This window comes from Balaenoptera acutorostrata, chromosome 1 (assembly GCF_949987535.1).
Source record: "Balaenoptera acutorostrata chromosome 1, mBalAcu1.1, whole genome shotgun sequence".
NCBI lineage: Eukaryota > Metazoa > Chordata > Mammalia > Artiodactyla > Balaenopteridae > Balaenoptera > Balaenoptera acutorostrata.
This window is the reverse complement of record NC_080064.1, coordinates 76545023-76558463: the sequence shown is the minus strand read 5'-3', so window position 1 is coordinate 76558463 and position 13441 is coordinate 76545023. Positions and strand designations below refer to the sequence as shown.

At 40.3% G+C, this 13441-nt stretch overlaps 1 protein-coding gene across 1 annotated transcript in view; it reads right to left on the bottom strand.

The window, feature by feature from the left end:
- The window catches only part of CLCA2 (chloride channel accessory 2), a 44154-nt gene extending 37943 nt beyond the window's left edge, over positions 1-6211 (bottom strand). The window contains exons 1-3 of the mRNA XM_007173060.1: positions 6026-6211; positions 5012-5149; positions 2021-2171 (exon numbers count right to left, since the gene is read on the bottom strand). Of these exons, the coding sequence (XP_007173122.1) occupies positions 2021-2171; positions 5012-5149; positions 6026-6211 (475 nt within the window). The remainder of the gene's footprint in view (positions 1-2020; positions 2172-5011; positions 5150-6025) is intronic.
- Positions 6212-13441: the final 7230 nt, after the last annotated feature.

The window sequence follows — 13441 nt, the reverse complement described above, 5'->3', positions numbered from 1 at the left end:
TGCTGCCTCGATTTTGGACTTCCAGTCCCCAGAACTGTGAGAAAGTTCTGTTGTGCATAAGCCTCCCAGTCTACGATATTTTGTTATAGTAACCCAAAGGGACTAAGACACCAAACCAGCAAATAAAGCTTTCCTATTCTTCAGTTTGTGTTATCCAGGCATGCCTGCCACTTTTTTTTCCTGTAGATAATTCTCCTGTCTAGAGCAATGATTGAAACCCTGGGGCCAGGGAGGGAAGAAGGAGCAAAAAGGTTCATAGAACCTTCTCACCAGCTTGGGTGGTCCTTTCTCTTTCATTTTATTACTGATTCTCCATGTTTATCTTCAACTCTTAGCTCATGAAAATCCTCACTGTCAGCATCAAATCCTTTATAAGTTTATCTCTACCTCTCTAAATCTTGTATTTTCTTCAATGTTCAGCTAAAAACTGACTTCTCCCCAATAGAAATTTTCCAGATTAACTCCCCTCCCCAAGTACACTTTTCTTCCTGAATTCTTTTAAGATCTGGGAACCCAGGAAATGTTTGCTGAGTTGACTCAGGCTGTGGCATATTATGCAAGTTTTGGACCTTGGAACATAGGAAGGGAGGGGAACAGTCTAAGCTGAAAGTGCTAAGGAAAAGTTTCTGCCTACTGATGGAATTTAGACGTGCTGGTGAAGTCATATATTTGTGCAGAGATTATCAGCACCTCAGAGTTACCAGGAAAAAAAGCCATTTCTATAAAGTTTTATAAAGTGTTTTATAGAGTGTGTGGCTTCACTTCCTGCTAGTTATTCAGAGGATAATAAAATCTATTTAGATTTAAATGGGGGTAAAAGTGAAAACATCATTTGAAAGGCACTGCTATACGTTAAAATCAAAAACAAAAAATTAAGAATTGGATAGTTAGCCCTTGACCTACTCATTTTTTCTCACCACAGTTTCTTTCTCAGGTCTCATCCACTAAATGCCAATGTCCAAACCTATGACGCTGGCTTCACTGTCAAACTCTAGTCATCCTTCTCCGGCCACAGGCTGGGTCTTTCCACCAGCATAGTCCACTTTCCTCACAGTCACTTGCCTAAATCCAGACTTGTGGATTTCCCCTTTAAACTGGTCCCTTCTATTTCTGCCAAAAACCTGGTGTGTTCCTTAATGCTGCCCACACACACACTCCTTGCCTTTCACTCTGAAGCAGTTCTGACCTCTGTTTCATACTTTTTCCCTTCTGGAATATCTCTCATTACTTTGAGTTGTTAGGATTAAATAAGATAACATTTGAAAAGCAAATAGCACAGCACTTGGCACATAGAAAATTCTCTTGTTCTTGTTACTCTCTTTCTTGTCCTTCCCATCTCACTGCCTTCAATCTTACTCAAGTCTCATGGCCTCATACCTGGACTTCTAGTTATTCTCCTGATATCCAGTTTCTCCCTCATTGATCTGAGGGAGTCAGATTATCCACACAGCCAGATTCAGCTTCTGAAAACCCTGCTTGGATGGTTTCACTCCTATGATTATAAACCTTAAGTTGTGACTTGCTCATTTGGGCATTTGAGGCTCTCCATCACCTACCCCGTGTGCATTTCAGCATTTTCTCCCGCTACTCACTGCCCACAGTCTTTCTGCGCCATCAGCGGGGTCTACTGTTCCCATCTCTCAAATATGCCCTGGATTCTTCTGCTGCCACGGTTTTATTCATACTCTTCCCACTCTTCTCTCCCTTCTTTCCATTTATCAAAATTATATTCAACCTTAAGATCCTCTTCTTTGTGAGGCCTTTTCTGACCACCTTTAGCTCAAAATGCTCTCCCTCTTCACTGAATTCTTATAGCATGCCCTGTCTGGGCCACTAATCTGGTGCTTAACCCTTTCTGGCTCACTTTGTCCCTCATCTTTTCATGGGCACGTGGCCTATCTCCTCATCCCAATGGTAAGTCCTTGGCAAGTTTCAGGTTCTCTGAGTCCCTTTTAGCATTAAGCACAGAATACTGTAAATAGTGCTGTCCATTGTCTATTTCTTGATTGGTCAAACTTACCTCGTGATCCATAGCCAGCTGTTAAGTCATCATTTAGTAGAAAGTCAGGTGTGAAATGAATGTATTTTCCCTCTTCTCCACACCCTCTGTATTGCAAGGTGTATGGATCATCTCCATGTGCCCCATACCAGTCAGTCACTATGACATTTGCCTAAATTAAAAGAAATGCCTTGTAATACTCTACATCTCGACTGTAATGTCGGTGACATAAATATCTACATTTGTTAAAACACTTTGAAGTGTACATTTAAGATATGTGTCCATTTTTCTGTATGGATTGTATCCCAATTTAAAAACAGATTAAAAAAATAAATGCCTTTAGATGGAGTTTAAAATGCATTCACAACTAAATATCAACAAAACTATCTGTCACTTTCAAAAGTGTATATATTTTAAAAGCTTATCAAATTTCCATGGAGCTTTATTACTTTCATTTGACCTTCCCATTTTCCAGATTAAAATTTTCTCAAAAGTCAACACTGTAAAATTCTGACATTATGAATCACGATAAAATGTAATTTAAAAGTTTGAAGAAATTTTAAGAGCATTTACACATCATTCAGAGCTGTACTGTAAGATGTTACAGCCTTTTGTGACAATATTGTGCAAGACAATAGGATATGTTTCTTTTAAGCCTTGTCCTTTTATTCCCATAACCAATCAGATCAGCAAAACAGTTATTCTATTGAAGTTATATTTCATACTGTACCCTGACCATTTCAATTACTATTTATAAAACACAATATTTTAAGTCAGAAGCTAAAGTAAATATCTATTCAAATAACCATCTAGAGAACACAGTTTTATATACAACATTGTTCCTTTTATTTTGAGGAAGAAAGATAATATGTTGTCTCAAGACTTGCCCTTAGAAGTTAAGTATGTTGTTAATTTTTTTTTTAAAGTTGATTATGGAACAATAGATCTAATATGATCTTATAAATATATATATAACGATCACTATATGTACTACGTGTGTACTGGTGTGTGGGTGGGTGGGTGGGTGGGTGTACACACCGCTGAGGAATAGTGGAAGGTAATATTTTCTTTTTATTGTCCATATTTCTACATTGTCTTTTTGCAACAAGCATGAATTATTTTTATAATAATTAGAATTTTTTTTTAGAAAGATAAGAATTCAAGCCAAGGGCTTTGCAAGGCAACACCTGTGAAAAGGGCTACAGACATCATGCCCTTGAATAGTCTTCACTTGGACAAAACCTCATTTCTATGTCTGAAAAGTTGTCCTGAAACAAAAAGGAAAGAGTACACTGCATGGGATAGAATACTCAGGCTGTTTGGGGTTATACACTACCTTACGGACCATAGTAATACAGCTCTTATGTACTTTTTTCCTACCCCTCCCCCCCTCCCCTGCGTCCCACCTACATTAGACTGTAGATTCACAAGGAGGGGAACTATCTTGCTTTTCCTTGTGTCCTCTGCCATGCCTAGCATTGTTCTTGTATGTAATGATCATTTGCTAAGTGTTTGCTTGATTGACATTATGAGGTTAAAAGAATTGGTATCTAGCAGATATATGAACAGCCTTCAGTGACTCCCTTAATCTTTCTGTTCAGTCATTTTTTGCTTTAGTTATTTATTTCTCTCTTCTCCATTAGGATGAGGAGTAGCACCTGGTTTTGGTGTTGGTTATCTCCAAGACTTTTTGTCCCACTAAAGGCCAGATTGATTAATGACAACTATGTAAGGTAGCTAGAGACAGTATAGCTTAGAGCAAAGAGCATAGGTTTTGGAATCAAACAGGCATGAATTCAAATTGCTCGTTAACTTACCAGCTGTTTGACTTGGGATAAAATCCTTACCATATTTGAGCCTCGGTTTCCTAATTTGCGATAACAGCAACTAATTTTAGGTGTCTGAGAATTAAGCAATATATACAGAATGCCTAGCATTTAGTTGAAGTTTAATAAACAATAGCTGTGTTCCCAATTTATCCTTTCGTCTATCGCTCCTATCTCCATGCCCAAGCATCAAATGCTTTCACCTGGTCATAAATCAGATAGTTTTAAGGACCCCTTTAACTTCTTCAGGACACTGGGGTGCCTTCGAGATTGCTATATCATTCAATAACTTCAAAGGAGATCTAAGAATTAAAACAATCTTAGGAAAATTCATACCAAGTGACACAAATAAGGAAAAGGGGAAACTACCACAGTCCCAGCCCTTCTACTTGAGCTGTAATTACAGATCTTGAACCCACTCCATTGCTGAAGCCCTGAGCTATATTCTCAGTGCCTCTGCTCCTGCCCTTTCTGGTAGCTGCTAGGACTCTTGCTCACAGTCATTTCAAACAGTCATTTGCCAAATTTATTTAACATTTATTTATAGCATGCATACCAGTATGTGCCAGACATTATCATGGATGAGTAATTATAATCTACAGCTTATGAGAGTCCTTTGAAGGTTCTTTTTTGGTTGGAAAAAAAAGGTAGCCATGCCTCTCTTCCCTGCTTTCTGCCTTGCTTCTTATCAACATGCTCCTCAAACACAGTGTCCTGGACTGGGGCTAATGTGAAATTCTGCTAATGTGCACTCTTGCAGGACAAGAAAGTCATATTTTTATATGCATGGGTGGCTTAGGTTTCTGTCTGTACATGTATGTTTACTGTCTCTGACAGGGTAGGAAATGAGGATAGTCATAACTGAAATTATTCCCTTTACAGCTCATACTCAGTCGAATAAAACTAGTTCTTGGTCCTTAACCAAAAATTTCAGAAAGGACTCTGTAAGTTACATAGTAAAGAGATCTTCTGAGAGGCCGCTTGGGCAATGGCATTTTGCTTATTTTTTACTCCATAATTTTCATTCATTTATTACATTTCCATATATTTTGCGCATAACAATCTTTTCAATAATATTGTTTGTGTATTAATATTAATTTGTTTTTGTCTAAGTTCTCACTTTTAAAGTTTGAACACATTATATTTTTTTCTTGAGTTAAACTCATTTAATGAAATCTTGAATTACCTTTTCATAAGATTCTTGTTTTACTTTGCTGTAATTATTAGCTTTCCATGTGGCAGGTATTAAAATCTTTATGTTTCTGAAAAACACTCTTCTCTTAGTAGCATTGAATAGGTAATAAGAAGCTTCAGTTATCATTTCCTGTAACCAAGTAAAAGAAAAGCTTATTTTATCACTTGTAAATTCTTAATATTTTGGTTTTCTGGTTATACTTGAATAAGCAGTAATAAAAATAATGAAGATATTTTGAAGGAGCCCATTTCTTTTAGAGACAGTATTAGATTTTTGGGAAAACCTAGGAGCAAAATAAATAAACTTCAAACGGTTATCTGGAAGAGATTTTAGGACACTAATTGTGCGTCTGGGTTTGCCTATATAATTTTCCAGATTTTGTGAAAGACTTTTAAGCTTTTACCGAACAAATCCTTTTCACATCACACCTTTCCAAGACCACACCTTATGACAATACTGATTTCACTAAAGCAATACCAAAGGGAGACTCAAGTAATGGAGCTATGGGCCTGCCTTACCATATCAAGGTGAAAATAGTCAACTGCTTTACAGAACATTCAGGTGAAAAGAAAGAATGTTGCTCTTTGGCACTCCATTCAAACTCTCTTTCCGTCTGAGAATTCCCATCCTCACGATGGAATCCAATAACATAATTTTAATAGGCACAATCATGCTTATTCATCAGTCAAACATCTGGTCTCTGTTGCCACAATGGATTATTTTTTAAGTTGCTACCCCAAAAACAGCCATGTAGTTAAACACAAAAGCTAAAATTAGTAGTAACCAACAACAACAAATAAAAGAGGGCTACATCAACAGTCTGTGAGCTGAGACCACACAGAATTAGGTGAACGAACTGGCTTGGCTGTTAATTATAATTTTTGTTGCTATTTTGGAGAAACATCGCTTTCCTTACTGCTCAAATACAAACCAGGCAACTCCTTAAAGAAGGCTACAGGTCTGTTCGAATAGGATAATGGTTTTGACTTCATACTTGCCACTTACCTTAATGTTTGGGATGAGGTTCTGATCCTCGGATACCTGAGGATTGATTGCAACAAGTAATCCATTATACCCATTTTCTTGAAGCTGCACTCTGGCTCCCACGAATAGGAGCTCCGGACCTAGGACCACCAGGAGAGTCACAAACTTCAGGCTGCAAACAGGACCTGCACTGTCCCCGTGGGTCATGTTGCAGAAAACCCTCTGGTTTACTCACACTGGTCCTACTGGGCACATTGTGCCAAGTTGTCAATGGCGGAGCAGGTAGTTTCTTCCCGAACTTGGAAGGGCTTAGAGCTTGTGATGAAGGAGGTGCCTTCTTTGCAAAATCTGGGGTGGATCTATCGGAGACCTGTCTCTACAAGTGTTTTTTCTCTGGGCGATGCCACACTTGCCTGTTCTGTGGCTGAGCTTCCTCCTGAATCATGGTTGGGCAAGAAATCTTCCACCCCTTACTCATTTTATGTCTTCTCAAATGGAAATAAGACAAAAGGAGCTTAAAAGAGGGAAGCCTGGCTGGCTGGGCTGAAAATCAGAGAATCTGGGTTTTTCCATCCACTTTCAGTAGAAGCACAGAAATCTAGAAATCCTTGACAACCTCTTCCATCATTCAGAGCAATTCCTTCCCTACTGCACTCAAGTCATTTTTTATTTGATGTAAGATTCCTTTGTCTGCTTATTTTGAAGATTTGGAAATCCATCCTGCAGCCCTGTCCCTGGGGCCTTGCATCAGGTAGTCTGGGAGAGCTCTCAGCTGATGGCTGGTGGGGGGAAGGTATCAGATATCCCCCCAGGGAGGGCCAAGTGCCAGGAACTTGGATGCCTGTGCAGGCCACAGAGGCCTTTCCCTCTGTCCTTGCTGCCCTTTCTCTCTTGATCAAGGAAAAGGGTGAATTTCTCTTTCAGCGCCTCTCTCCTGAGAGCAAGGCTATGCCTCCGTCAATCTTCCACTTCCGGGCTTCCCTGGTGGTACAGGGCCTGCCAGTGCAGGGGACACGGGTTCGATCCCTGGTCTGGGAAGATCCCACATGCCGCGGAGCAGCTAAATCCGTGCGCCACAACTACTGAGCCTGCGCTCTAGAGCCCATGAGCCACAACTACTGAAGCCCACGTGCCTAGAGTCCGTGCTCCACAACAAGAGAAGCCACTGCAGTGAGAAGGCTGTGCACCAAAACGAAGAGTAGCCCCCGCTCGCCACAACTAGAGAAAGCCCGCGTGCAGCAATGAAGACCCAACACAGCCAAAGATTAAAAAAAAAAAAAAAAAAGAAAGAAAACTTCCATTTCTCCAGTAACATCACAGGATCTGGAATATAGTAGGCCTCACAAATATTTTATGAGTGACTAATAATATTACCCAATAATTATATAATGCTTTAGAGCTTGCAAATGAACCCACCTAAATGTCAATTCCCAGATACAGGTATAATTTTTTTATTTCTATTTTTCAATGAAGACACTGAGTCTCAGAAAGATTATGAAAATTAGCCAGTGGGGGAAGGTGCTAACTTTTATTGTGCGCTGGGTTTTATCCTTCCTATCTTATGGGTGACAAAACTAAGACTCAGAAAATCTAAGTAACTTGTTCAAGGCTGTGTGTGTATTGTCACAGGGCTAGAATGAAACCAACTGATTCCATGTTCCATTGTTTTTCAATGTATCGTGTCTCTCATGTTCTCAAGAAACCAGAAATGAAGTGTTAAGAGCTGAAATGTTGAGGGATATTGAAGGGAATTTTTCTCTTACTGTCCTTCTGTTTGGAACCTTTTCTCCCACTGCTTCTCACCTGTTTTCCTTCAAACTCCTGTTCTGTCCTGGAAGCCTGAGCTAAGCTCCCTACCTAGCTCAAATCCCTTCTTTCATGCTTTCAGTTCATCAGATACTTCTCCTTTGAAGCATGATCATGCCTACAATGTCACATTCATGTTGTGTAATTGGTTGTCTGCTTCACGCTGAAGGGCTTATGCGAGAAGGACCCTGTCTGTTTTTATCACTACCTCCTCAGCACCTAGATCAGTAAACACTCAATAAATATTTGTTGAATGAATGAATGAACAGAATCAGAGAAGTAAATTAAAGGAGATTACGAAGAAGCCCTGGATTATAGTGTGAAAATGATCTCCCCAACTTTGAAAGTATCAGTTCTAGAAGGTATCTCTTCTGCTCTGGAGCAGTTTCCCTCTTGATCCCTCTTGAAGGAAGTTGCTTGGGTTTTGGTGTTCCCCTGGGGGTGCTGGAGAATAGAATATTGCTGGTCACCACGTGACTGCCAGAGTTGCTCATGCTACAGCTCAGAGGTCAACTTAGCTGTCTTGTCATCTCGGGCTGATTCCCAGGCGTGGGTTTTTTCCCCTCGCTCATGCTGTGTCTACTGAGTGGAAGCTCCAAGGCGTGGCAACTCCAAAGGCTTTGCCTGGAACTGTGACTCATTGGACAGAACAATGCACTTTATTTTCAGCTGTCCTTGGCAGTTTATTTTCTTACGCTAATCTCTTGTGCTTTTAAGAAAAACATTCCCATCAGCAAAGCAATATACTAAAACATTAAACTCATAAGCCACACCAGGAGAGTAGCTTTTCACCACAATCAGGGATGTTTCTTCTTGCCACCGTGCACACTTATATAAGTTAACTGGCTGAGGGGTCCACTGAGGACTGACATCCAGCTCTCTCTCTACTTGTTCTTGTCAACAGTTACAATGGCTCCCTTAGAATGTGGGGTAGAGAGTGCATGCAGCTTTATAAAGAACAGCCATAAGTGAACAATCTTGTCCAACTTCACTTGGGTTAAAACCTGAACAGGCACAGTCGGGCTTTGCTCACCCTGGGCTGAGAGTCCAGGCATGACATCCATTCCTGTCTATCTACTTTTTGGTTCCTTGGTTCTGGAACCTAATCCCTGGGTCTGGCCACTTGGCTGGACTCCACCTGTCTCTACAGATTCCCGGTCACTGACCCATTTTTTCACTATGTCTTGGGAGTCATATTCACTCCTGAAAGCCCTTTCCTACCACCTCTGTTCTGACCTACCCTGAGAACCCTTTCTGCTCTCAGTAACCAGGCCTGGGGTCAGGCTAGCTGAGGATCTCTTCTTCCTGCCTTCTCTTCTGATCAGGCTGACCCTACAGGAGACAAAACTAAAAAGCTGGCGAAAACTGACAACTAAATAACTTAAAGGCATTCCTGAGCAGAGTGTCCACTTCTGATAAAGTATGAGACTTTGTCAAAAAACCCACCTTATCCTTTCGCTCAAAAAACTCACTGCTTCTGTCTATAGATTTTATGACATCTCAGAAATGAAACATACGTGAAGTGAAGAAATATGGGAATACAATGTTCAAGCATTTATTTCAGTATTATATAAATTCTAGGAATCTGGTCTGTTTTTATCTGCTTTCAAGAAAGTAAGAGTTAATTCAATTTCAGTAATTGAAGAATCTAAAGCACATCTTTGTTCATTGTCTGATTCTGCAGTTCAACCTGAACCCAGAAGGCCTCTCTATTTTTTTTTTTTCATGGAGTCTGTAGGTAGAGACCCAAAATCAAAGTGAGTTAAACATGCAGTTGGTGTCAGAGAATCAGGAGATTCGACATCTTGAGGAGTCCAAGAAAGTTTTGGATTATTTTCTTTCAGGCTTTTGTTTCAATTCATCAGCAAACCCATTTAGAAGAGGAAAGTATAATCCAGTGTGTGGCTTGGCTGCAAAGCTGATGGACCACTTTAGTTTTGCAATGTTTATGAAATAAATCAAAATAGAAGGTGAAAAAAAAATTGTAAAGACTAAGAATTTGAATAGAACACGGAGCTTGCCAAGGACCCAGATGGCACATTTTATACCTCCCTTATCCCATTTTCTTTGTAGTTATACTCATTTTCAAGGCAAAGGAGTGAAGTAGATGGTGCAGATAGGGTCTGGGAAGTCATTTGTGTTTGGTGAGCCACCACCATGCCAAAGCATTGAGCGCTTACACTTCGTTTCTAGTTTCTTGAATTCTCCCTCTGCAGTCTTTCACCTCCGGGATTTTGCTAATAAGCCTCCTCCCCACCCTCATGGTGGCAATAACAAAGATGACTTTGTGCACCAGAGAAACCTCCAAAACTTGCCAAAATGAATGGAAACAAGAACTACTTTTAAAGATAAGCCAATAAAGAAAATGTGAGAAAGTTATGGAATATTCCTCATTTGCAAAAAATTCTATAAAATTGCATTCTATAAAATATTGTTCTGTTATGAACCAGATAGTGTATAGTATCATGGTATGTATAAGGTATTATCATTATTACTATCATTATTTTTCCAGAGAAGAAAATAAGAGAAAGCAGAAATGTAGGGGAAATGTTGTAAAGAGATGAAAATAACCAGAGAGACTCAGAGAACGAGAAACAGAAGTAGAAGTATAAAATCTTGACTCTGTTTCCCTTTCTGTTTTCTTCCTGCTCTGATTCTGTCCTCAGTACCTCTCTGAGGCCCAGGGCTCTGCCAGATTCCCTGGCTTTCTCCATTCCCACAAGCAGGGGGCAGCAGGTTTTTTGGTTTTCCTTCTCTCCTTATGCCGCTTCTACTAGCCCATTTAACCCCGCCAGCCCTGCAAAGAACAGGAAGCAACTCCAATTAGATCTGGCAACTGGGGGGATTAGGGCTCCCCCTTCTGTTTTTGGAGTGTAGGTACATGGGGCTCTGAATTCCCAGACAAAACTCTCAGCAAACAGAATTAGCCTGCACGGACCTCCTTCTAGACTACAGCAAAAGCTACTTAGAGTAGTGCTTTTCAAACTTAAATATCCCTAAGAATCACCTGTTCAAATGCAGATTCCGACTCTAGAGGTCAAGGTAAGGCCCATATTCTGCGCTCTTATCAAGCTTGCACGTGATGCTGAGGCTGCTGGTCTTTGAGCCACGCTTGGAGCAGTCTTTGTATCAGAAGAGCTCCGGGGGAATATCCGCGGATTTACTTCATGATTACAGCCTTCGCACTAGAAAAAGGCAGTCTATGTAGTCTTTAAATATATTTTCAAATTTTCTTATGGGAAAGGCCTGTGTTTTCTTCAGAACTCAGGAAAAAAAATATTGCATTAATTATGGATTTTATGGTGACACCATTGTTTATTCTTTGGAAAGAAACAACTACAGAGTACAGAGTTAAAAACAACAACAACACAGATAAGTGGGTTTTAGATTCTCGAAAGCCATAATCACCTCTCTATTATTAAAGCCCTTGCCTCAAATTCAGTCTGTTTTCTTTTTGATCATTATGTGAGTCATGATAAGATTGTTTTAATGACCTCCGATAGATATCTAGCCTCAAGCAGTAACTCCCAAGAAGGTACCTTATTTAAACAAGGAACTGCTTCCTTAACTTTTATTTCTCTCTTTTTTCCCTTGCTCATTTATTCATTCATTCATTTATTCACTCAAAAATAAGATAGTATCAAATATATCTCAATAAGCCTGTTGAAAACATAAAACTGTGTTTCTACTAGATGTCAGGCACTGTTCTAAGTGCTGGATGTAAAATGAATGAAATGGACCAAGTCCCTGTCTGCAGGGAGTTTACACTAGAGGAGAGAGAGAGACAACAAACAAATATAATGGGATATCTAGTGAAAGTGTTATGAAGAATAAGAAATCAGGTAAAGGGGAAGAGGCAATGAGAGAGGTTTGTTATTTTGTATCAGGTGGTTGGGAAAAGCCTCACAGGTAATCTTGTCAGGAGTGAGGGAAGGAACCATTCGGCCACATGAGAGAGAAGTAGTGCAGGCCGACAGATGGGCCAGTGGGAAGGCCCTGAGGCTGGAGGGCACTTGGAGTGAAATGAACACAGGAGAGAGCAGTGCAAGATGCCGTGAACTGCAGGGAGCTGCGTCTAGAGCACAGATCACATAAGGCTTGCAACTGTAAAGTTTAAGAAACAGAAATCTCAATTAAATAAAGTTCAGAGACCAGAAGGGGGAGCTCTCATGTCCTGAGATGATAGCTGAGCCCAACAGGAAAAAGAAAGACTGCTCTTCTTTTTATGAGGACTTAGCCAATGAAAAGCCATGGATTCTGGGTCTACTCTAACTTTCCCAACTTCCCTTTCCTCTCTACAAAGTCTCTCCTTCCCTTACTGTGGGGGACTTGCAAGTGACTCACCATGGTTGGAGATCCCAAGTTGTAATTCTCTGCCGATCCCAAATCAACCCATCTTTTTTGGAGAAATACCTGGCAGTCTATTTGGTCAACCAGAGCTCGTGGGAAAACTGGAGTTTACCCATGAAAGGGGAAATCAGTGGTGGATGTGGAGGAGTGACGTGATCTGACTGTCACACGTTTTGTGAGGAGGCCAAAGGTGGAAGCAGCAGCCAGCAAGGGGGTTATTGCTGAATGCAGGTGAGATGGACAGAGCCAGACAACAATTTTGGTTGTCTTCTTTTAGCCTTCCTTCAGCTTTCTAGGAGTCTCCTTTTCCCTCCTCATTGAATATTTTTGCTATGAAGGTAAAATAAAAGCCCTTCAGCTTATAAGCTTATCGAGAGAGGAATCAAGGAATACTTCATTGCCCAGAAGTGACGAGCATGATGCTAACTGCCAACAGAAGAGATAAAATGAGAAACAATGACATGAAAACAATCTGAGATCTGTAGTTACCTGTAGTTAAATGACATAAAAATATACTCCAAGTTTATAACATAAGGCTATGGTTCTTGATGCTTTGTCCATAAGTGCACTGTAAATGGTAGCTATAGTTATTATTATCAATATAATTCTCAGTTATTATCAGCTGGAGTCCCCTTACTCCTCAGAGACCTACATGTAATTGGTTTTATCTATGCCAATTCCATGCCTTGTGGAAGATCAAGTCCCCTCCTAGACTTCTGCAACTGCTTGGACACTTGACTTCTTTTTTTTTTAACATCTTTATTGGAGTATAATTGATTTAAAATGCTGTGTTAGTTTCTGCTGTATAACAAAGTGAATCAGCTATACCTATACATATATCCCAATATCTCCTCCCTCTTGCGTCTCCCTCCCACCCTCCCTATCCCACCCCTCTAGGTGGTCACAAAGCACCGAGCTGATCTCCCTGTGCTATGCGGCTGCTTCCCACTAGCTATCTATTTTACGTTTGGTAGTGTATATATGTCCATGCCACTCTCTCACTTCATCCCAGCTTACCCTTCTCCTCCCCGTGTCCTCAAGTCCATTCTCTACGTTGGCATCTTTATTCCTGTCCTGCCCCTAGGTTCTTCAGAACCATTCTTTTTTTATTTTAGATTCCATATATATGTGTTAGCGTATGCTATTTGTTTTTCTCTTTCTGACTTACTTCACTCTGTAGGACAGACTCTAGGTCCATCCACATCACTACGAATAACTCAATTTCGTTTCTTTTTATGGCTGAGTAATATTCCATTGTATATATGTGCTACATCTTCTTTA